Source organism: Gouania willdenowi, chromosome 6 (genome assembly GCF_900634775.1).
Source record: "Gouania willdenowi chromosome 6, fGouWil2.1, whole genome shotgun sequence".
Lineage (NCBI taxonomy): Eukaryota > Metazoa > Chordata > Actinopteri > Blenniiformes > Gobiesocidae > Gouania > Gouania willdenowi.
In genome coordinates, this window is record NC_041049.1 from 10035619 (window position 1) to 10062024 (window position 26406).

The window sequence follows — 26406 nt, forward strand, 5'->3', positions numbered from 1 at the left end:
CTCTGAGACTTGATGTGCAAAGGTTTCAAAACTGAAAATCATTACTGTAACGTGCAACTGATATTTTTCTGTCCATCAAGCGTGGCACTGCTGAGAACGCAACGCAGCGTTATAGATGATCATTTCTGTAGGGGGGCATTTTCAGCAGCTTTTTCATTGATTTAAACTTTTTTAATAAAGCTGTGGGATCTAACAGAAAGGAAAATTAAGTTAGATTTGTGGTATCGAACATCTTTATTTCAAATCACTACACTTTTCATTCTGAGAGTTCACATGGAACAGCTGATGAGCTGTCGTATTTGTTCAGGTCTGGCCAATCATAAAGCAGTATATAAAAGCCTTGTTCTTTATAGGATCAAGTAGTAAAGATGTATGGCATAGTGACTATTGTTTTCATGTACTTTAATATTATTATAGAATATCATTTTTTTCCAATAACTTGTCCTCCAAATTTAGTGAAATTTTAATGAAGTTTAACGATTATTGATTAATTGACGAAATTAAATTTAAACTTTCCCATTCAAACCTGTTGAAACAGTGAACACAACAACAACCTTTCCTGTTCTCATTTTTAATGTCGTTTACTGTAATAATAATACTGGTTATACTGACTCTGAGGGGTAATGCTGACTCCGAGAGGTTATGCTGACCCCGAGGGGTTCAGCTTATGCATCCTCACCTGAATTTTCTTTGGGAAATGCTGTTTGTCTAGTTTACTTTGTGTTTGTTTTCCTAATAATAAAAAAAGATCCAGTGTGTGCTTTGTATTATTGGGGGAGTGGTGGCCTAGTGGTTAAGGATGCTGGGCTTGTAATCGGAGGGTTGAATCTCACTGGGGCCATCGCTGTGGGATGTTGAGCAAGTCCCTTAACCCCCAACTGCTCCCCAGGCGCCACAACATGGCTGCCCACTGCTACTCAGGGATGGGTCAAATGCAGAGGACAAATTTCACATGTTATTACATATATGAAATAAAGGCAAAAGCCTCAATTTAATTCATTATTCCTTAAAAGTACATCCCAAATGAGAAAATAGTGTTGGCTTTCCTGAGGCCAAAAAAGAATGTACTTTGTCATCTGAAACTCAGAGATTGTCATTGTGTATCCTCTCATTTTGTATTTAGAGCTGAATCAACACGTGTGTCCTCAACAGAACCCTTGCCAACGTATATAAACACTTTCATGCACAATGAGATTTTTGTGGATCGTTCTGCTCAATGAGAAAAATCCCACTTGAGGAATCTGGCAGGAGCTGCTGACTTGGTACAGTGTACTGTATGGATTTAGATACCCTTTACAGGATTACTCGTCACGCTCACATCGTTTGCTGTAAATTTCCAATGTTGCATTTTCTTGATTTTGTAAATCTCTCATTTTTAATGTTTTATGGAGGTAAATTGAGAAAGTTACCCATAAATGAATTTGTAATTCTTGGCCTGTTTCTTGCCTTTGTTTGCATCAACTTGAAGTGATTAATTTATCATGTGGTCAACTTCTCTCTGCAGTGCCTTTATTGAGTTCCTGTTGGGATTTTCTTTCTCTCTGGCTTTCTTGTCTTAACAAGACGAGGCTCGACTGATGTGTTACCTTTTTTATTTGCAGAACTGCAGCTGATCTTTAGCCAAAGGCCAACGTCCTTATTTAAGATGCAAAGAATAAAGGGATGCAGGTACCAGAGGAAGGACAGTAACTGGTGGAACTAATAAGCATCAAGCATGATGATCGCTCACCCTGCAATGTATTCTTGCTGATGTAGTTCATCCTTCTTTCTTTAATATGTTTTAAGGCAGGAAAAAGGATTTCAAATCTGCAAAACCTTTCTTTCCATTTTTTTGGTCGTTCTCTAAACCAGGGGTTTTCAACCTTGCGGTCGTGTAACACTGGGAGGAGATGCCTTCAAGAATCTTTTAACAATTTGAGCCCATTTTTGCTTATTTTTACCTTTTTTGTGCGACTACACCAAACACATTACTCCCATTTCTGCTACTTCTTCATCAAATTTAAATGCTTTTTCCTGCATATTTCTTTCCACTTTCAGGACATTTTTGGCACTTATAAGCCATTATTGTTTTAACCTCTTTTTCCCCATATTTCATGCTTATTTTTGCCAATTTAACTACACTCACGATTTGTCATGGTCATTATTTGCCAGTTTAAACTAATTGTTGCCACTATAATTTGCAACTTTTAACCAATTTCTGTGTTTTTTAAAATCCCACTTCACAACCTTTACTCCAATTTCCATTTTTGGTCACTTTTAACCCATTTCATTTCTGATTAAAACATGGATTTACATCTTTAAGATGACTATATACTATGGCACACATAATAATAAACTTCCTGGATAACAGTGGATATTATTCAGATAAATAAATAAATGTGGTTATCACAGATTCATAGAACAATAGACCATCATTTTGCTGATTTTATGGATGGGCCCCAAAAATCTCTCCCCTTTATTCCCCCTTATAGATGGCCCTGTCTCCAAATGACTGTTCTTCAATGTTAATGTCTGTGTTCAACCACCTTCAGGTACAGTATTTGCTTTCACTGCTGTTACTTCATTTTTTAACATGATTCACAAAGAAGTAGAATGTTAGAACAGGAAGCTTATCAATTTTTTGTTTTCAGCTTCTTATATGATTGTTACCAAGGTACTTGACGAGCGGTCGAGTAGGTCTTGATACAAACGTGAGGGTATTGAGGTAGTTATCGTAGTTAAGGGGATCCTCTGAGAAAGCCAAGAAAAAAAACACATGATAAATGTTCCCATTTAATAATTTCTTTAAAGCGTGCTGTTGGTAGTTTAGCTCATGTTCAGGAGTCATGTGGATTTAGATAAATTAACCAGCAGTGTAAAGTGCTGAGGCAAAACAAAAAAAATACGCTGATGTAATAATAAACTTACCGGAGGGTTTTTCCCCTGCCTGGTTTCATACATGAACTTAATGAAATGAGCGCAATATTTTCTTTAATACTGAAATTATTTAAGTAGTTTGTAAAACATACAAACATGTTGTTTTTAGGACCAGAAAACTAAGGTTACAGTTACAGGTGAACCAAATCACTGTAATTTTGAATGAGGCAGTTGTTCCCATTGCCTAGTCATGTGAGCATTTTACAACACTAAGTTATCTACTTTCCACTCCGTCAATCTCTAACAGTGTGTGAGGAGATTTACTGTGACTGTCCGGCTGCTTCATGAAGAATAAGTTTTACATCTTGTATCAAGGTTCCCTAACAATGACATGTTTCCTCCTGATAATGTAGGCAGTGAGCGATGACTTTTTGTCTGTCTGTTCTTCATTTCTTTGCAGCACTGTGGATTTTGATGAATAATTTTCATTAAGTTTTAATCACTTTTGACTAAAACACAACTTAGTTTTAGTCTTGTCAGTATGTTTGTCCCTTGTTGTCTTCATGTTTCCGCTCAGGTGTTCCTTGTCTCTTAATTACCATCCCCCTCTACTTAACAACTGTCTGAACACTGAGAAAGTGCTGCTGCATTGTCTTTATGTCTCTGGATTGTCTTACCGACATCTTCCTGTTGGTCGGTCAGTATTTGACTTCTTTTGGTTTGTCCGTCAGTACTTTTGTTTGATGGAGTCAATTAGATTCAAGTAAAGACTTTTTTTTTGCCTTACTCCACCTTTTGGTTGTGTGCAAAAGCTTCTGTTTTACCACAACAATTCACAAGGCAAACGTTACTTATTTGAATTACGTACAGTTTATAGCAGGCATCTTCAATTAAAGAGTGTATCTCTTAGAGATCATTGAATCAAATATAATTTACTCAAAAAAAAAAAAAAAGGTTGAAACTACAACTTGAAAGTTTTTTTTTTATCTTCACTCTAAACATTATTAATCCATTTACCAATTTACTGTATTGTTTTATGATGCAGCGACCCCAAATTTCTAGGCCATGAGAAAGATTCTAGTGTTACTGCTTAGCTTTTCTCTGCTGATTTTATTTTGAAACCTAAACTTGCAAGTGTGCCAACTTCCCGTTTGTACAACCCTTTTTTTATGGTGGTACATATTGTTCTTTGGTACATTGTGTGTCTACTCTACTAGAGAGTACACATCTTCAGTTATTCTTAGTTTTGATGTAACTGTCTATTCATTACTCCTTAAACCACTTATCTTTAGAAAATGTAATCTCTTATAAAATCTGGGAAACAACTAAAAGTGCTCTGATTAGATGCTAAAATCTGGCTCATTATTATTCCCCTCCACCCACCAATGAATTAAAATAAACAAACTACTCACACGTTGAAGAGGTTGAGGCCGATACGGTAGAGGCGTTTCCGTATGACATCTGTTGACAGGGTGGGTGATTTACAGCTGGTTGGGTTTTCACAGTGGTAGCGAGGCAGACTGAGGATCATGGCCTGTAATGCTTCTTTAGACGAGGCTTCAGATGTTGAACGCGCCTCTGTTGACGTGCTGCTGCTACTCATCTGCTCCGAGCTGTTGTCTGGAGTCTCGGAGCCGCACCGATTGACTTCCAGAGAATCCATCATGGGGGAGCTGACCAACAAGGCGGCTTCTTGAGGTGGAAAGATGCGAGTTTCACACTGAGGTGGCACCACCACTACAGCAGGATCAGGGCTTTGAGTCGTGGGCAGTTTATCCACAGAAAGCAGAGGAGGTTGATCATCCTCGCCTAGCACTTCTTCACTTGGAGGCGGAGCAGGGAATTCTAAATCCTGATCACATTCTTCTGTTTCTGGTGGTGGAGGTGAAGGAGGCTCCTGGGGTGGTGGTGGGGGGTCAATGGGTGGAGGTGGTGTCTCTGCAGATGAAAGGGGGATGTCCTTTGAAGCCAACAATGGGATGGTGGCAGGTGTTGTGGAAGTGACGGCGGTGGACGACTCCATCACCGAGGTCGAAACACGAAAGTTATGGCTGTCAATCTGCACCGTAACATCTCGGAATGCCATCATCAGCTTGCTGGCACTTTTCGACAGGTCACTTGGGTCCACGGGTGTTTGATGGAGTGTTGACTCTACTCCACCACCTCCCTCTCCACCCTCTCCTCCTCCTCCTGCGGCGGACGTGCTAAAAGTGTCAGCGCTAAACTGGTAGGTGCCGCCTTCTTGCAGCGAACACATGGTCTTGAGGCTCCAATTGCTGAGTGCATCATCTATAGACTTTGCCAGTGACTGAACCTGTTCAGTGAACGAGTCCTCCAGGTCGGTCAGATTCCCCCCGACTGTGGCAGGGAGAGACGGCGAGCGCACCAGTGGGATTCCCGCCAAGTTACAGCCTTCTGCCAGAGCCCGCTCAGCAGAGAAACCTTCAGTATTCTGAACACGGACTTTTCTCAGGGAGATGCGTCGAGGCAGTCGACTTTCAAGGAGGGAGTTGCGGATTTTCTCAAAGTTTTTGCTGAGCTGGTACTGACGGAAGGCTGTTTGAATCTTGCAGGCGGCACGGCGGGAGATGAAGTGTCCACCGTATTTATGCTCTAACATTTCGATCTAAAAGGCAGAAGAGAAAGACAGGAAGAAAATGGTTGAACAACGTTACTTATAAAAGCAAGGTACCAAGCATTAGTCAGAACAAAAGAGAATATGATGACTTGAAGGACTATATTCTTTACATAACTTCCCTTTGTGACGCCTGAAAAATAATGACACAGTAATACAAATAATGAAGTGTAGGATGACAACCCGGTGATATGATGATGAATGATGAATGGTGGTCTGATCGCACATACGGGGATTAAATGGTGAGCGCTCTGGGCTAACTGGGTTAAATCCAGGGTAGAACCTGAGGATTTTTCTTTCAACTTGCCATGTTGGTCAAGGTCAGCTCAACGTGGCAGTATGCTTACTCGCAGTAATTTAAAATTGACTCTCCACTCCTTAATTTTGAGTTCGATTTGGTAAAGTTTATCTCTACCTTCTTTTAACTGAACAGCTGCGAGGAAAGAAGACAAGGGTAATTCTATTTCACAGTGTAGTTTTCTCTGTATTCTAAGTTAGTCACACGTAAAATTTAGCAGGTCTGTTGCTCCTGGAAACAGCTCACATGCAAGTGAGTACCAGAAGCCAGAGTGTGTCCAAAGAATTGGGAGTTGACATTTTATCTTCATGGGATGGGTGTAGCCCATACAATAGTTTGGTTGGTGCAAGATGTTTTGGCTAGTTATCAGTCACACCACAGGCCAACCCCTGCAACTGTGATTTCTAAGCTTTAATGTGGTATCAACAAAATGTTGGGGATTGAGTCATAGTGACATGCAGCTAATATGCAACCGGTCTTCAGAGATAACAACTGGCACTATAGAGAAGAAACATAAATAATGTATTTCAATATCCAGAATAAAGTTCTAAACTTTTAATATAAAGCCAGCTTTGTGATCAAGCAGTTTTATGTAATTATGTAATTATGCTGAAACCTGACTCGTGCGTTTCTGACAGCTCATTTCTTGCCAAACAGACCCTCCAATCCATCGGAATCTCACACAGAAGTTCTACTCATTACTTTTAATTGTCTCAAACTAAACAAGCCATTAATCTTTCCTGTGAAAAAACTGCTCAAATGCTGTGGGAAACAGACAGAGATGTAATAAATCCGTCCTCTACTGGCACCAGTTCAGACAGTTGACAAAACCATGAGCTTTCCTAGAACAATTAGCGTGGAAGTCTATCGAGCTTATCTTTTCCAGTCACTCAGAAGTCCTATTCACTCCGACTCAATCAATGGGTGTCATTCTATCTCTGTTCTAACTTAATCAAGTCCTAAGTGTGGATTAGATTTCAGCTTTGAAATCATTGTGAAGTCTATTAATGCATGAAAATAAACACAAGCCCTGTATAGCCTGCAGAGGGATTTGAAACACAAATGCATGTCTTAATTCGCAGAAGTCATCAGGGCTGCAGCTGCCTTTTTTTGTTTTTTTTTAACTGCAGCGCAGAAAGAAATAACCTTCCTGTCAAATTAAATGCAACTGATCGAAGGCGTATAATAATGTGTCTTTCGGCCACTAATCTCAGTTTGCTTAAGGCAGGGACAAAGTCCCCAACCTACTTTGTATGGACTTGAGACATGCACAGAAAAGTCCCTGATAGGCTGTAATGGATGTGGGGGGGTTACCATTTGTGATAAGTGGTTAGTTTAACAAGATGCAGCTTCTGTCGCTGTCATTGGGGGAATGAAATCACATCGAGAGCTCTTTAGAAAAGTGGAATGACACTGAAAATCCATCTTATCTTCTCCATTTACATTTGGCCGCAGAGACAAACGTACAGAGAATATTAAGCTGGTGTCCTGCAGGTTCACTGTACATCTGCAGACTGTAACTGTGTAACCTCAGCTTTAGTCTGTCATTTCAACAATAGTCCACAGTAAAAAGTGTTGAACATAGAAATTCCATATCGCTAGCTGCATTTCCATTACCCTCGGAAATGTGCAAAATCTAAATAGTGCAATAAAAACTGGTAAAGGAAACGCCTGAAATTCGAAAAAACACTCAAATATCGCAAAAATGTTTTCACGCTTTCATGAAGAGGAATTTCAGATGTTTAGATATTGAAATGATATTGAAAACGTGGCGAAGTACGTGTGGACAGAAGAAGAGGCCGAGATATTTTTAAGCATTATACTTGATTACTAAAATGAAATGGTTACTGCCACTTTATGTGTTATAAGGAGGTTCTGAGTGTCCGTCTTCCTGCAGCAAAGTCTCGTGCAATGAAATTTCATGGGAGTTAAAAAAAGTTACGAGGCTCCTCCCCAAAACAACGTTTAATGAAAACATATTCAATTATATACTTAGTCGACATTTAGAAACATCACTTTTATTTTGCCAAAATCTGTAATGGAAACCCAGTTACAGTGACTGGGCTCCAAGTGCCAAACGTGTATACCAGAGATTCTATCACAGCAGGGCCACAATAATGTGTTTGTTTGATCCAAGGGCCACATGATCAACATTCATGTCAGCATTTAGAATAATGACCAATCTGAGCTTTAACACAGGAAACAACAAAGAGCTTTTATGGTAATTTTGTGTGTTTTTCTGTCATTCTGTGTATGTTTGTTGTTGTGATTGCATGTTGTGCAGTTCTGTTGTCCTTTTGTATATTTTTTCTGTAAACTGTATGCTTTTTTTGAAGTCATATTGTGTATTCCTGTTGTCGTTTTGCTGGTTTGTTAGTACTGTAGGTTAGTGGAGTCATTTTTTTTGTGTTTTTCTTGTCCTTTTGGTGTTACTTTCTATGATTTTGTACATTTTTTTTTGTCATTTTGTGTATTTTTGTTGCTGTTTTGTGTTATTTGGATCAGTTTTGTGTGTTTTTGGGGTACTCTCCTGTGCTTTGCTTATCTTTTACTGTAGTTTCCTGCAATGTTGTAATTCTCTGTATTTTTTCATGCTTTCTTACTTTTGTTTTGTGTATTTTTCTGCCACTTTCTACGTTTACTTTTGGGGATGCCCCCGTGCCACCTGTTACCCATGACTAACATGCTTTTCCTTGTTTCAGATGTGCACCGAATTAATTTGATTGACCTCGTAGGTGTCCCTGATCTGAACAAACGCTGGCCAGGGTTCCTCTGCAGAGGTGCCCTTGAACACCCATCAGCGTGGCTGTGTTTGATTAAATGTAGCAGTGGAGCGTGATTGTTTTGCCTGCTGCGTGAGCTGGGTCTGAGATGATGAAAAATGCATTTGGATCATGTTTTTTTTTTTTCTCTATTAGATTGTGTTTCTGATGCACTTTTCCATTTAAATGGAATTTCAATGGAAGACTGAGGGGTGGAGATGAAGAGAAGGGAGCAAGGACAATGTAAGTTAGATGATGATGCTAATGCTTTAGCTTTACCATGATGAAACAAAGTGTTAGCAGCAGGCTTATAACGAATAATTTGATACTTTATATGATCCCAGAGTTTACTTAAAGGTTAGCTTGTCCTACATCTTTAAAAAGCTAAAATAAAGTTTATGCTTTGACAGCATATTTTGATTGAGTCTTTGTCTTTTGACTAAAATGTAACTTATAGGTTAGGTCAAAAATTCTCATCAGGATTATTTTAGGTATAGTTTGTTTTATTTAGATCCCCATTAGCTATACTACAGTAGCTATGTTTCCTGGGGTCTACATCAGACTATATATGCATGACAGTTGCACTGTACAACAAACAGATTAGATAAGATGTACAAATAACATTCACACAGAATAAAACACAATAACCAAAACATACATAACATACAGACATACATACATAACCAAAATACACAAAACACAGAAATACAAAAATGAAAGTCTGGTGTCTGGTCTAAAGGCACATGTAAATATTAGAACTATGCATTAAAGCGTCACATTTTACATTAACAAAAAGTGATCCAACACAAGATAACATTTTCAGATAACAATCTTGCTTAAACAGTAATAAGATAAAAAGCTCATTTTAATATAATTGAGCCGCAAAACGACAGGCAGCTATAAATACCAGAGGGATAATGAATCACTGCACGTAAAAAGATGGGATTTTAGTCATTTAATATTGACTTTGGAATGGCAATACCGATAGTTGGAGCTTTTCTGTCTGTGTATTATAAAATCTACAATTGGATTCAAAATGATTCTAGTAACATCTTTATTAATCAAACTCTGATGTATTTCTCATACCTGTAGGTGGCTCGTTTTATCAGCTGAACTCTTCACTCCCTACCGCTGATTTTAAAAGGTTCCCAAAGTGTCTGATAATGGAATGTGAGTCATTCAATCTTTGCTTTTCAGTAAAGGTGGGATGATAAATTGTGCGACAATATATTGCGATATTAAGACATCACAGAATGCATTGTTGAGCATACAAGTAATATATACAAGCCTTATATTTTATTTTATTTAGATTTTTTGCACATTGTTTATCTTGTGTTAAGTATGGATTAACTATTTGAACTGTGTTCCAGTTGTAATTTACTGTGTGGCGAGTTTTAGTCCAGGCTTGGTGCTTTGTTTTATCAGTAATTATTTTTGCCATACCTGTTCTATTTTGTCATGTTGTATTCTCTCTGTATTTTAATACCTTTTTCCATTTCCTTTTTCTCCTTTGGCTAACTCTGTCTCATTTACAGCATGTCTATTTATTAATGTGCATTGTCTCTTTTAAATCAAAACAAGAGTACGTGAGATTGTTATGATTTGTTTTTTTATATTTTGTATTCCTATGAGTTGAAATGGCCATACCCAGAGTACAAAGTATTTCAGTTCAAGTCAAATAAAAGCAAGTTTTTTTCTTCCCAACTGCGATTGATTTTGTCCTTTTTATTTAAAAAAAATATTGTATCGTTACTGTGATTCCATGAGCATCTATTACATTGTATCATGAACTTAGTGTAGTGTCCCAACCGTAGTTTTAACCCTATAGGCTAAAGACTGGAAACTATGACTGGCTCAAGTCTATTTTTCTAGTTATGCTGCTATATGTTTATGCTGTTCAAGAACCCTGTAGTGCTCCATATTTACTCCCTATTCCTTTAAATATAATTTCTTTGGATGCCTTTACTACGCTCCCCCCTTTATAATCTGTACTTCATCCACTCTCTTTATTCCATCCTGCTTTTTCCTTCATCAGTATTGTTTTATTTTTCTTTCTTTTGAAACTTTTCTTCTCCATCATCACTTATGCAACTCTTCTGTTTTGTGATAAGTGCTATGAGTTAATACTCTTTTATTTGAAACTTTTTAAATCCATCATCTTTTAACAGTTGTTGTGCCCACACACAGATCATGCCATGCACAATTTGTGTTACTTTAAACTCTTTTGTGCTATGGTGATCAAAGGTAGTCTTTCTTTGTCAAGTTTGCAAGTTGAAGTTGAAGATAATTGTAAAAAGTGTTCTGTTACGAAACAGTAGCCTAAGCTTAGTTTATTTGGCTGATCCATTTTTACAGGACAGGGAAGGACAACTTAAGTAGGACAGTTAAAATACCAAAAAACTACTTGTCAATTGTCTAGGATTTGTAATTATTAGTCAAAGTACATTAAAGAACCTAAGGATTAATAATTTTGAATGCTGAATTTTATTAAAATTCCAAAGCGCAGGTTAACCAAGTTTTATCCTTAAATCTACAGACTAATGAATGTAGATAAAGCAGCAGATGAGCAGCCGTGATTATTAACTTTCATGTTCATGCACTCTGTCGTCCTGCACAGAAACATCTGCATGATTAATGAGAAGATTGCATAACTCGAAATCTGGGACGCAACTAATTCTGAATGTATTACAAAACGGGGAAGACAATGGGCAAAAGAACTGATGTCATCAGAGAATAAAGATGTTTTCTTGATTTATTCTTGACCAAAGTCATGACCCAACAATGCAAACTACAAGTGCGAAAAGATCACTATTTTTATTGAAATAGACCAAAAAATGTCTTACTGAGTTAACAATCAGCTAAGCATTTGAAACCTTGTTCAGGATTTGCTGCACTCATAGTTTTCAGTGTAATTATGAGTAAATAATTCATCAAAAAATGTTCTATCCCTTAATGCGCATGTGTAAAACTGTGCATTTGACAAAAATGTCAGGGAAAACATGAATTGTTGTGTACATTACCAAATAATCCAGTTGTAGATGGACAAAATCAGCAAGGTAATTATTTAATTTTATTTTTAAATTGTGTAAAGAACTCTCAATTTTTCCATAAATCACAAATTTCTCAACAATGGCACAAAATTCCTCTAAATTACACAAAAATTGGTAACAAAATCAAGAATTTTTGAAAATAATTGAACTGATATTGAAAACTAGGGCACAATGATAATAAAATTATTATCTCCCCCCAATTTAATGCACAATTTGTCTCTGAAACATTGATAAATAATGTGTGCACAGTAAATTACCATGATGTGCTGCCTCAATACCAACATGTTAGTAAAATATCACAATTATTTACAGTGAAGAAACTGTATCAAATAAGATTTACAACAGGATGTAAATGGCCCTTCCCGTGATTGAGCAATAAAGCTGAAGTGAGTTAAGGCACTAATACTTCATCATGAGCTTCTTCCTCACCAATCGGTGTATCGTCCTACGGATCCAATTACCCTGACATTGATCTGGTGATCCATAATGAAGCTGCACCTTCAGCTCTACGGACAGAAAATCAATCTAACTGATCTCATATCTCCTGCTTTGTTGACAGGAGAGTAGGATTGAGTGACTTTTGGATGAGAGATTAAAGGACACACGGGCTGTGGGCCAGACTTTGAGAGAACTTTGAAGCTAGATGACAATGAAGTCAAGCAAATGGAGCTCCACACTACAAAACCTTAAGAATATATTGTTTGTTTTGATCATCCAACAGTAACAAATCTAACACACTATCTGATTCACCTCTGAACAAATGTCCTTTCCATCTTGACTGACGGACTAACAGTGCAGGTAACAAGTTTTTACCTACCTGATATTTTGACTGATAGTTCTCCAGTATCGAGAATACAACTAACTTCCAGTATAGTGACAGTAATGGAAGATCCTTGTAAGATCCGGTGTTTATTCTGGTTTGTTGGATTGGTAGTTGGCCTATTACTGTGGCTCAGATGGTAGTGGGGTCATCTTCTCATTGAGAGGTTGGGGGTTTGATCTCAAGGCTGAGCCTGTCTATATTGAAGTGTCCTTACATGGCCTCTGAAGAAATTAACTCATGTCCTTCAGGAGCAAAAGCCGGTTTCTTATTTTCCTTAATTCAACATCACTAGTTGTTAAATATTACAGGAGTATATTCTCTTTGCCAGATATTGGCAGTTATTTGGATCAGTGATCTTGATCATGGTACCATGATTATTAAGACTTGAAAGGATTGGAGGAAGATTCTATCCCATTACTAACCATATATTAGGTCCAAACATATGGGCACCTCCATTTTTTTTCCCGAAAAGTTGCAATATAATGCCCAATCCGGATCCAATTCGATTGCGTGTGTTATCGTGACTTGTGGGGTCTTTGAAGAACCAACCCAACATAACAAAGTCATTTTTCATAAAGATCGGTCAATTACAAACTGTGATATGATTTTTTTTCCGTTTTTTGCCATTGATGAATAGGGATGGGAATCTAAAACCAGTTCTTTCTGAGAACCGGTTCCTAGTAATCAAATTCCAAGGAATCGACTGTTTGCTTGCCTGTTAATTCCGCTTATCGGTTCATCTTACGTTGCAAAAACGTGATGACATCACACGCAAGCAGTATGTTGTTTAAACCATAAACTAATGGTTCCGTATTTAGGAGTCAGTGATGATTTGTGTAGTTTATTGGCAGTTTAGAGTGTTTCGGGTGGTTTAGGCAGTGTTTTAGGTGGTCAGAACGGGACGGGGGCGGGTGGTGCACCTGATGAGCAGTCCCCCCAGAAACATTTTCCCATAATAAAAATGTTCCGGTGACAGCGTTTCATGTCGATTCCATATCCGCGTTCAACAGTGAATTACGTTTTCATTGGTCGATTCCGTGATTCCATCCCCGATTCTGTTAACGTAGATTTCATAGGGCCCTACATAGTCCAAAGAGTGGATGAAGAAGTCCAACTATAGAGAAAACATACTCCCATCCCAAACAAAGACAGCACAACCTTGTGGTGGTGGTCGAAGAGGGACACGTTGCCAATGGTGTCAGCTTTAACTGACACCATTTGAAAGGGCGTTCTCCACAGCTGGAGATACCCTAAGTCCAGAACGATCTCGTATCCTTCCTGACAAGGCAGCTGTACTTTTGGTTGCGTTCTTTTTTACAGAAGAATTATTTGTTTTATGCCTGAATCAGTTTTGGATCAAGTTGTTCAAGTTGAAAAGGAGCACTGTAACTATCCTCAATTGTTTGTAGCCAAAGCGTCATATATTGTATATATTATTATCCAGAGAAAACAGTCTTTACCTGGTGGATTGTAAGACAGCTGATATCCCTGAAGGAAATTAGAGACAAAGATAAGATAATAAAGAGTTAAAGCAAACAAAGTCATTTGTATTATTTCATTCCCTCACCCAATAAGAATCGATAAGAGAATCGGTAAGGAACCGAATCGATAAGCAGTATTGATGATGGAATCGGAATCGCCAAATTCTTATCAATTCCCATCCCTATTGATAAGAAATAGGGATATTTCAAACAGATCCAGAATCAGTATATTAATCTGGAAATCCCAAATTTTAAGGAATCTTCCATGGTGTAAGGTCTATCTTTGGTCTAAATTTTGTCAACATCCGTTAAGTACTTTTGACGTAATCCAACTATCAAACAAAAAAACAAATAAACGTGGGTGAAAACATAAAACGATTCAGGAAAGAAAAGTATCCAATGTAAATGAACTCTCTCTTTCTCAGCACCAACCAACCTCTAAATAGTTAAGCAACTCCCAGACTTGAATCTTGGCACCGAACAAATGCCATTCCATTTAAACCTTCCAGGTTTCCTCAGCCATATCTAACATGAGAGCACGAAGACCCGATATCTGCTGCCTTACCTTGAAGTTGGTCCGATGACTTTGGAATGTTGCTTGGATACATGATGACAGATATGATAAATGAATGTTTGATGGCTTTGGAAATGGGAATGAACATGTGATGTAGATTTGCTTCTTCCCTGATGTGAAGCATGATGGGAACAGGGATGAGAGCATGGTTGTTTAAAACTGAGGCACATTTTCAGATTGGCCAGCTTTCCATAGTAAAGCTTTATCTTAATGTAATAGGATGATAGCCGATACAGAAGAGGAGTAAAGGTTGAATGTACTTTGTGTTTATGTCTAATATACATGATGTATTGTTTGTTCAACAACGAAAGATTGCGATGGGCTGTCACAATATTTTTGTCATTTTGGTGACTCAAAAAACCAGGAAAAGATGCTGATGGTGCAATGAGATGCTGATGCCAATGATGGTTTTAGATGCTTTTTAAAAAAGTACTGTATGTACACACAGACGTGGTCAATAAGGCCACAGTACAGACAGAAAATTATGTTTAAATAGCCAGTTTTGCATAAAAACCCCCAAAGCGTGAACTTTCTTTTTTAAACACATAACTACACACTACAAACTTGCTAAACCACAGGACGCACAACACACACATGCCAGGCTATGCACCAGCTAACCCTGCTTTCTTCCACTCAGCCATAAACACACCACCCTCCCACTCCCCATCCCCAACAAAACCCTACCTGTTTATTTTTCAGGTCAAGCGAGAGCTCATAGTCTGAAGTGGTGGAGTGTGAGCCGGCCCCGTTACGTTGTACCCTCATGGGTGAGGCCGTGTGGTGCAGGCTCGCCCTCCTTCCTGCACCGCCTCCTTTCGCTCCGCCCCCTTCATCATCATCATCATCTTCCTCCTGTGCTGATTCAACTTCCCGCTGCGTAGCCGACGACTCGACCTCCTCTGCTTCTTGGGTTATTTTTGCTTCTGCAACATTCTCCGACTTCTGAATGTCTTCTTGCACCTCTGTGTGTGCCTCTCTAGGTGGGGAGGGGTCTCTGGGGGTATCCTTGGTCACTGGCTCACTAGGGGTCTCCTCTTGAGGCAGGGGCTCCGGCTCTGGCTCGGGCGGGAGTTTTGGTTCCAAGTTTTGCTGTGGTTCAGCTTCAGGCTGGGGCTGGAGCTGTGGTTGAGGCTCGGACTGGGGTTGCAACAGTGGTGGCTGAGTCTCTTGCTGCTGTGGTTGTTCCTCGGGTTCTGGCTCTGGCTGTGACTGGACCTCACTCTGCAGCTCCCCCTCTCCTCCCTTCCCTTCCTCCCCAATAGACGACTCTGGAGAAAGCTCATCGCTGCAGAAAGGAGGAGAAAATGCAGAGTGAGGTTGCTGCTTCATCCGTGGTGAGCTGTGACCTCTTCTCCAGGCTGCCTGGTTTATTCTAGAAGTTGAACTTTTTTTGTGCATGAACACTCAATAACACTCTAACTTTCTGTTACACCTGTATCCTGAACGCCCTCCTTTTTTGCTAAGTCATTACCAGACAATAAAAAACCAAAAGAATGGACAAAACTTCTAATAAAGCTACAGAATACAATAGTGGGAAACTGAAACAACAAAAATCTTCAGAAAAGAGATGTCAACAAAACAGTCGTTGACAGCCAATAGTGTCAGATGCCCACACACATACACACACACACACAAACACACACACACACAGTCATGAAGGACAACCATGCAGTCGATGCAAACACCACTGTCTTTTCAACAACCTGTGAGATTGTGAGTGTGTGAAATCTTGTGTGGGAGGTGAGAGGTTATTGTGGTAAAATAGAAAAAGCGATCTGAACACAAACAGAAGGTGGGAACGCTCATGTAATGCATTCATGATTAAAAGAGAATCTAGTGAAGATATTTAGTGAATAGTCTTTCCTATTCATATTCAATAATGTCATGCCAAAGGTTACATTGACAAGGCCTAAAATGAAGCAGGGCCTAAACCAGTTTTCTCTGGTATTTCAGCACGTGGTTGTCATTACAACAGCAACACCATACATAACTATCTTGATGCTCTTTGGCCACCCAAGTGAGTTATATGGCCATGTTCTGGAATGATGGCATTACTTTTCCTTTATCCCAATCCCTCCCTCCTCAGATTTACAACCAACTTGGATCTATTCGAGATCAAGTACTAAAAAAGTAGAAACCAAAATTTGTGAGTAGAGTTAGTAACAAGTCACAAGCAACTCTCAAGTTTTACCTTTCAAGTCTCAAGTAAGTCCCAAGTCACTGTCAGCGGTGTATAGAGTACTGATATATCCTACTCAAGTAGAAGGACTGTTAATTGATTGAAATTGTACTCAAATACAAGTATGAGTAAGTCATACATAAAATAATTATGTACAAGTAAAAAGTAGCTCAATTAAATAGTACTCAAAGTAAAAGTTACGAGTTACTTTCACGTTTAGTTTTGGTAATACATCTTGCCATGGTTCCCTTGCATACAGAAACATCTCATGCATAAACTTAAAAAGGAAAAGACCAAATCTTGCACAATTGGAACTTGATTTATTTTCCACAAAGGCATCTGTATAAAAGAAAAGGTTTGTCAAAATGTACAATTACTATTTTGTTTAATTTAAAATAACACCGACGAATTCAATTCAAAACAAAAAAGGCTTTAAGCATAGCTACATTTATGAACTCTAAAACTAAGACAATAACCAGCATTCAACGCTATTTTGGTGATGTGCATTACGTTGAATCTGGTTGGTCGGCTATGATGTGATGCATTTGATTGTTGCCAGGTCATTTCATTTTTGTAGTTTCACAATTTCCCCTGCTCAAGAGGGAACGTTTACGTGTGCGAGAGAGCGCGCACGAGCCCAGTTTTCCTCGTGCACAGCTCTGTTTACAAGTTGGAGTCGGCATCCGTCATACAGGCTTACAGTACCTTCCAAAAGAGGATTTTCTCTTTTCCCACTATGTCAGACTCACCACCACTAAGTGAAAATCCATTTTCAAAGAACCCAATGCGCACCGGGCACGAGCACAAGCACGAATAATGGCTTTACGTAAACATATCATCAGAATGATTGACAATTAGGAGGAACAATAGTCCAAAATAACATCGTTCACAATAACTTTAAGTAGAAGTAAAATTACTGATTTAGAAATGTACTCAAAAAAGTACAAGTACATATAAAAGCAACTCAATTACAGGAACGTGAGTAAATCCATTACTTTCACCTCTGGTCACTGTGGTGTGAATTAAGCAAGTCAAGTCCCTGATTTAAGTCAAGCGAGTCATAAGTCAAGTCATACAAAAAAAATTCTGATGATCTACCCTTCCATCCTTCCTGAGTTTTGTAGTAGCAGATACAGTTGGGTGTTATACTAATAATACATTTATTTTTTATAGTGCTTTTCAAGGTACTCAAGGACGCCTAACAAGGAAGTAGATAAAGCAAGAAAAAAGTATTATAGTGGTCGTATACTGATTTTTAAGCTACAGACCTAGCATACCACTGTTCTCTTCCTGATATCATCATTACCAACATAATCCTCAAACCCAAACTGAATTCTTCTTGGTCTAGCTGCCTCATTGAGACACTGGCCATGTGTTCACCTGTTGATCGCTGTTAGTAAAACATTACTTCCAACCTTAAAGAGTGACTAAACCCCAAAACTACAAATACAAATGTATTTGGGTATGAAGTAGTGCTGTTGATTGATCCTGGTCCAACCCTCAACATTTTAGTCAAAGTATTTCAATTTGGGATATTTAGATGTAAAATGTCAGTGACTGCCCTCTATGGGTTGAAACCAGGCTATTACAATTGATTTTTGCTATTGACTGAGAACAAGATCATGTGACATTTTGGGACCATCTTGCATCACAAACAAGCACCGTTAGCCCTACCCCTTTCATAAAAACTAGCACCTGTGGGCTCTACAATCTATATATACATATGTATATATATATATATATATATATAGTGAGTAATGGGTAGCGAGTTAGCATAGCACAGATTGTTCATTGAAGATTTTATAGTATAAACTGGGCGTGTCTTAACTGCTCCAGGAGCTCCGCCCATAATCAAGACATTTTTTTGAATGTCCCTCCTAGTGGCAGGTCAGGAGAAAGAAGGGATTTAGTTACTCTTTAAAGAAATTTCAAAAATCCTTTCGAGTCATAAATTATGAAGATCATGTCAAAGTTGCGTTGAATCTTTTATCAGGGTTATTTGAGCAAGTCTCAAGATGTGAAACTTGTGACTCGAGTAAAACTTTTTTTTTTTGGTCAGACTTGACCTTGACTCACATGTCATGTGACTCGAGTCCCCCACCTCTGGTAACTATCAACAAACCAGGAGCTTGATTAATCACAAAAACCCACAACTTTGCTTTTGTTTCTGCATAACTATTATCACATAAATTTGCATTTTGTATGGATATGTTTCAACGTATCGGCTAATTTTCTAGCAGTCGTGAAATCAGCTTTGCTGGTTGTTACAAGACTCAAGATAAGAGATTTTCGTCTTAACTAACTTGATCTGGTGATAAGTCTGCAATTGTTGAGCATAAAATCAGGACCTTAAGGCTCTCAGCACTGCATCTTGAGCAATGTATGAGTGACCTTATGAATTAGTTACTCTACACAGCAACTTGAAATCTGTCTCTGCTTTGCTTCTCTGTTTCAGAGCGCATTAAGTGTATACTCAACCGCAGCATCGGAAAATTTGGCCTCCAGCACAAGAGGCTCACTTTTTATCAACCTCACACATGGCAACACCTAAGCATGATGATATAACCACATCTGCTGCATCTAAAATAAAGTTTGTATGAGTGATGAATAATGAATATAGAAATAAAGCTTTTCACGTTAGCGCTGAGCAGCAGGTGAGCTTTTACTTGTGCAAAAAATAGACCTAAGTGGAAAAGCACAACTCTTCTCATAGTGGTTCTGGAGCCTGTCATGTCTGCATGAGCTGTTTCTGCTCATTGTTGTGGAACTAAATGTAGTCTCGGCTTTTAGTCTTTTATGTTTTACAAAATCACAGGTAGTTTAGAGAGATTATGGCTCCAGACGGGGATTTTGTAGTGTGAAAAGACACGAAAACCACACCAAACTGATGATGCATCATCATAGACTCTGTATGCGTATGCTTGTATATCTACGAGCAGCATGTGTGAGTATCAACCTCTGAGCCTCTCATTCACGCTGCATATCAACGTTTCCCAGCCTTATCCATTTTGCCAGGTTTCCTTTACTTCTCCTTGTGACCAATTTCTTTCAACACGCACACGCTCCACACGCTCCACACACAAACCTGCAATCCACCAGCTGCAATTTCACCCACTAGGCAAGAAAAAGGTCCTGGTGACAGACGAGGAGAAGCACAGATGTCTCTTGTGCTGACGGTTGTAACTACAAACAAGGTGATGTTTATATTTATCATAATATCCCCTCCTGTATTAACAGCCCAAATTGGCATTTCAAAGCATACGCACACATTCACATTCACTCTAGAAAAAACGCTTATGGATTTTACTGAGTAAAAACCTAAATGGGCAAACTCACCTAAGAGGTGGCCTTTCTAACATTCCATCATTAAATTGATTGTTGAGTATTTCCACGGCTCAAAATAACCAAATTTGTCTATGTTAACGAAAGTGGGGAACACTTTATTTGAAGTTTTATACGTAAGACTGACATTACGCTGTCATTATCTGTCATTAGCGTGAATACATTTTCATGAAGGCTGTCGATAAGTGCCGTTCGGTAAATTATGACTCATTTGGAGCTATGTTGGCATTTTTTGGGTAAGGTGGAGGGATCTGTTGGGGTTAGGTAGGATTATGGCGCATTCACACCAAACGCATCGAAAGCGTCAAAAGCGGCAGGTGTACATTCACGGTATATGGTGGACGCGCTTCTTGGGAGTGTCGGAGGTCCTGCTGTGTATCCCGGGCCTCCTGTGCGGCGCGTTTTGAAGCTTTTCGCGCAGCGGACGCTTTTGAACTGCGTCCGGGGCCTCCAACGCGGCCGACGCTGGAGTTGGGATCGTTAAACTTTTGGGGCAAATCACGGCGCGTCGACTAATCAGGAGTGTTCCACAACCGTGATGTATTCAGAATAATGAGAAGAAAACAAAAACACTAACTAGACAGATCAACAGGCGCTCTTCTGCTGGAATAGAGCGCCTGTAGTTGATGTCCTGGGAGGAGATGCAAGTGCCAATGCGGGTCAGCAGGTTGTCAAACTGGGCACGGGAGAAACATAAGTGCCGCTGAAAGTCCGAACGCAGCTCTGGTGAATCCAGAAACAGCTCCGAGGTGCAAATAAAACCAAGCCACTCTCGAGAATGTAGAGTCGGAGGCAGCGTGTTCAACAAGGAACTCAAAACTTTATTCTCCATTCACCACACTTCTCTATATCCGACCGGAAACACCGCCTTCTAAACCATATCACAGTCACTGGGTGAATTATGAACGTAAATGATAGCCACAAAATCATCCATTGTATGAACATCACCGGCAACAGAGAAACCCCTCCCCTCGACGCGCGTCGTGAGCATCTTCGACGTTGGTGACAAGCATCTGTATTCAATGAGCACAAGAGTCCAACTACGCACGAGAAGATTTTGATGCCCAAAACGCGATTGGTGTGAACGTACCATTAGAGTTATGGGTTAGGGTTAAGGGTAGGCTTAGGGTAACAAAGGATTAGGGTAAAAAATGACCTTAATCATGACACCTTATCCATGCCAATGACAGGTGTCAAGTAATAATGATGACTTCAAGTAAAGTGTTACTGGTAAATCAGGGGTCCCCAATCCTGGTCCTCAAGGGCCACAATCCAGCATGTTTTAGATGTTTCCCTCTTCCAACACACCTGATTCAAATAATGAACTGATCATCAAGCTCTGCAGAAGCCTGATAACGACCCTGGTCATTTCAATCAGGTGTGTTGGAAAAGGGAAACATCTAAAACATGCTGGATAGTGGCCCTTGAGGACCAGGATTGGGGAACCCTGCTGGTAAATGTTTTATTTTAGTGGTTTACAACCTCACAAAAAAATGCAGCATCAAAACAAAACAAAAAAACTGCTTTTCCTCAAACCATAGTGCCTGCTAAAGGTAAGAATATGAGCGAGTTACTAATAACAGTTAAAACAATAGGACAACATAATTTATAAAACGTCACCAGGATTTCTCAGGAGCTTTTATTTAATGCAAGTTAAAATTACGTGAACATTTGGAAGTGTGTTTTCATATAGCTTAAATACTACCCACAAACTAGAATAAACTAGAAATGTGCTATTTGGGCATCGGGAATCATGGTATTACATTGATTCCATATTGGATGTGGTTAAAGATGCTGAAAATCAGCGAACCAAAGATGGTACAGCTAACAGGGAACCGCTGATTTACTGTCATATTCAGTCAAAGTGGGCAGGAGGACCTGTGACTTAGCACCAACGTTTCAGTAGTAGACTCTTAAAATTAAAGCAAGCTTAGAATCAAGGTGCTTTACTGTATAAAGACAACTCACTCACTAATTACTTATCAGACTTGGAATAGAGAACTGAGAAAAAATGTGCTATGCCTGACAGAGAGCTCCAACAGCCATTTCTAAAAAAGCTAATTGTTGAATCCTATGTGACAACTACACCCACTGCCATCAAAGAAAAGCACAAACGTAGCTGTAAAGAACACGGATAAAGACATCACGTTGATAATTTAGGCTTTATGGCTCCAGGCCTTCAAAAAATGCACAAAATTTTGTAATTTATGATGGGTTGTTTTTAGTTTTGTTCGTGTTGAGCCCTTGTGGTCTTTCAGTTTTTCTGAGTCTTTGGTTATTCTATTTTTGAGTATGTTCTCTTGCGTTAACTCTTGTCTCTGTGTTTCCAGGGATTTCTGCTTGTGGCTCCACCCCCCAGTAATGTCTGTGTGCTTGGTTTGTGACTGATTAGCGCCCTCATGTTTCCACCCAGGTGTGGCCCGTTCCCAATCAGGCCTCCTCCACTACTTAGCTGAGTGCTTGAACACTGAATGTTTGCTGGTTCATTGTCACCCCTCTTGTATCCTGCGGCGTGTCGTCTCCTGAGCCCCGTCTTCCCTGCGCCTCCTTTGAATTGTTTTTGAATACAAGTCTTTTGTTGGATTTTTGAAATTAAATGGACTACTACCAATGCTATCCCTGCTGCCTCCATCTATCTCTGCTTTTGGATCCACACCATCACCTAACCCTGACAATTTTGTCTGTTTTAAAGGCCAAAGTCCCTTCAGTCCATAAACATGAATGATTTCATGCATTTTTTTTTTTTCCTCTTAGCTATCTAGACCAGAAGCAAAGGAAATGGTTTTTAAAGACTGTTTCTCCGAAGATGTATGAAACAGTAATATCAGAAACAGAAGAAAAAAACCTATAAATGTACGATCACAGTGGTTAGTTAATGGTGCATTTAATCGATGAGGTAGAAACTTGACTTTTTATGGCACACAGCTCATTCATATAAAGTGTTGTTGGTTTATTCTAGAGCTCTTACCAAATGCCAATCTGTGGTTTTAAATTCAACAGATGGCTGTAGAGTAGCATAGATTTAGAGGTAATAAGATGTAATTTGCTAATGTTTAACCATGGAAAAGGGGTGGGATTTAAAAAGTTTATACTTCTTCCCATTACCCTTTTTGGGATGTTTATTTTTTTGTAAAACAAAAATATTATTAAAGGACCCATGTTACACTAAATCAACTTTTCTGTGCTTTAAACATCATAAAAGTGCTATTTAGGCTTCATACACATGCCCAAAGTGTTTTTTTTCATTGATTCCCTCAATCGTTAGAGGGTGATTTGCTCCTTTCTTACTGCAGGGTGAGCCCATACACCTCGCTCCAATTTGATGATACGTTCCCACTTTGATGTCGAATTTGACGCAGCACTAAGCTGAAGAAGCCACGCCTCCAGAAAGCTCTCTGCCGTGATTGACATGTAAACAGACACGCCCATGAAGGTGAGTATTTCAGCGTCCTTCGTGCAGTTTTCTACAGTCTATGTATGTACTGGTGAATGCCCCGCCCCCACGCTCTGTCTCGTGTTGATAAAGCAGCATGAGCTCAGCTACGGAGTGGGTGGGAGGAGGGCCCTACGTCACCGTGCGGGGAGGAGAAAGTCATTGTCCCGTCTATAGACACGCCCACTCATGAATATGCATAAGGAGACTTTTCAGAGGCTAAAACTCTGTAAAACAGAAAATAAACCTCAATTACTATGTTTTTGGGGTTCTTAGAACAAATGGAGGTGGATGAAAAATAGCATGACATGGGACCTTTCAGTACTATTAGATTTTTGTATGTATATACTATGTACAACATGTACTATATTGAACTGACTCTGACATACTCAAAGTAATTCATTCATTCACAGATTCCACCTGATTCTGAAAGTGTCATCCTGTAAGGTGGTCAGAAAAGTCCAAAACAGAAGTTTGAATTTAACATGTGAAGGACAAAAGGGGGAAAGAAAGAAAAACGACTGCTTTCAAGGATACTTTCGAGGATAAAATGCCAATTTATGGCAGTACGTCCATCTATCCATCCATCCAACCAGCCAATTAAAATCCACTTCTGTGGGGTGCCAATCTTTAACTACCTATGGTAGGATTTCTAACCACGGAGCCAACGAGAGACCTTGACACAAAACAGGAAGATGTCATCCAAGAGCTCCCCTGATAATGATCTCACTTTGACTTTTTAATAACCTTGGATTCAACACACTCCTTGCATCATCAGCACAGCTGGGCAGCCGTGGCAGTGAGATATTGGTGTGACCTGTAAAGCTCAAAGGGAATATCCTTGGGTGGACTCCAACCAAGGTCCTGCTGAAGGAAGCATTATGTGAGGGGAAAGATCCCAGAAGAAGCGACTTATAATAACATATTTAGCCTGGAATTGTTTGAGCATTGTGTAAAACCAACCGTAGGATGCAAAGATATCACTTTCTTTCAAACTGATATGTGCTTATATTTCTGCCGCACACACATTTTTTAAGGCAAAATGCAAAGAATTGGGAGACAGGTTTTATAATATTATATAAAAACATTTAAAAATGACAATGAAACTCACATTTCAACTGTAAAAGAAACATTTTCTGTCAAACTATTGGATTGCTTCTACTTTTGATCAAATATGGGACGACCGTGGCTCAGGTGGTAGTTGGGTCTTCTGATCAAATGCTTGAGGGTTCGATCCCAAGGCTAGATCTGTCTGTGTTTAAGTGTCCATGGGCAAGACACTGAAGTTCTAAGTTGCGCTTTGGGACTACTCAGGTCGTAATAAAATTGCTCTATAAATCAAGTCTATTTACCAAATAAAATAAACTGTCTGGCACGGTTCCAGCTTTCACATTAATGAAACTATTGCGTAGTGTCCACATTTAAATCCAACTCCCCCGTCATTTTGGCCATTTCTGTTGCCAAACTTGAATTTATTGTTTTTTTAGTTGGTGTTCAAATAAGAAATATTGGGGTTGAATTTTTCCCGTCCCTTGACCCCATTGGTGACATGCACTATAAGATCTTCTTACTAATTACATTCTTACCAGCTATATTAAAAATCAAAAGTTGAAAGGGAGAAACCTGCATGCCCACTTGCAATTTTGAAAAACCTTTAACATAATTATCTAAAATCAATAAATTAACTAAATAAAAATTAAACTATTAAGCAGCTTAATCTACTAATAGCTGTAACCTGCATTCTGAAAGAAAACAATTTATCCCATTTAAAACTGAAAACTTAAAGGAATTTCTGAAAGAGCTGTAAGCGTTACATTTTGTATACATTAATTGTATGCATGGTATATGAAGGAGTGACTTTCTGCCATGTGAACATTGTATAATGGCAAAAAATGTGTTAATATAAAAAATTCAAAAATCATTAGAGATAAACCTGAACATCACTATAGGTTATTGAGTGCAGTCAAAAACAAAATTTTAAACAAATATACTGTATAACCATCACAGCACTCATTAACTGTAAACTATGGAAAATTTCATATTTTCTGGCAGCCATATTGGATTTTCAAGATGGCAGCCACTCCATAATCATTTTAATATATGCCATGATATTACTTATATTCATAAACATTGAACCCCAATATTTCAGGCTTTTTTGACCCATAAACAAGCCATATTTCTGACATATCGCACCAGACTAAATTCCCAAAAAACAAGATAGATGACAACCATTCAAAGCAAATTGCAGATAATGGGTATTGGTTCTTGGTATTAGTGAACTTTATGTATCGGCAGTATTGACACTACTGGTATAGAGTATATACCAATAACAAACATGGGAAATACATAAATAAGAAGATTTTGAAGGTTATCGTAAAGCCATGTTAAGTTTTATTAAAGCCATGTTTTGGCTCCGAGAAACTTCAGCATTCATATACAGCTATGTGCATATTTTATACGTCCACTGAAGTAAAAAAATAATAATCAGTCACCTCACAGACAGGGGGGTCTAACTGTCGTCACATGAAGCTACTAAAAGCTGCCTTCCTTTACTGTGTGTGTGTGTGTGTGTGTGTGTGTGTGTGTGTGTGTGTGTGTGTGTGTGTGTGTGTGTGTGTGTGTGTGTGTGTGTGTGTGTGTGTGTGTGTGTGTGTGTGTGTGTGTGTGTGTGTGTGTGTGTGTGTGTGTGTGTGAGAGTGAGAGTGAGAGATACTGCTCATGGAGGATTAATCAGTTCATCAGGCAGAACACAGGGCAGACCGGAAAGCAGAAGCCTCTGCAAAGATAAGCAAACCCCTCACTTGTGACGCATTCGGAGGGTAATATATGTAGTAAATTTGCTGAACGCATCACTTGAAATTGGTATTTGAATTTTTTAACGCTTGCTGAAGGAACACGACTTATTACCCTGTGCACATTGGATAACTCAAGATGTGTGAATGTAGAGATGGAATGTCTGACAGTGTATGAAAT

The 26406-nt window shown here is 39.0% G+C and overlaps 1 protein-coding gene across 4 annotated transcripts in view; it reads right to left on the bottom strand.

The window, feature by feature from the left end:
* iqsec3a (IQ motif and Sec7 domain ArfGEF 3a) overlaps positions 1 to 26406 on the bottom strand; it is a 121507-nt gene that overhangs the window by 43805 nt on the left and 51296 nt on the right. For 2 of the 4 annotated variants that reach the window (XM_028449499.1, XM_028449500.1), the window contains exons 3-4: positions 15164 to 15764; positions 4269 to 5482 (exon numbers count right to left, since the gene is read on the bottom strand). In XM_028449499.1, coding sequence (XP_028305300.1) covers positions 4269 to 5482; positions 15164 to 15764 — 1815 coding nt within the window. The remainder of the gene's footprint in view (positions 1 to 4268; positions 5483 to 15163; positions 15765 to 26406) is intronic. The other 2 variants (XM_028449501.1, XM_028449502.1) reach the window with 1 other exon arrangement.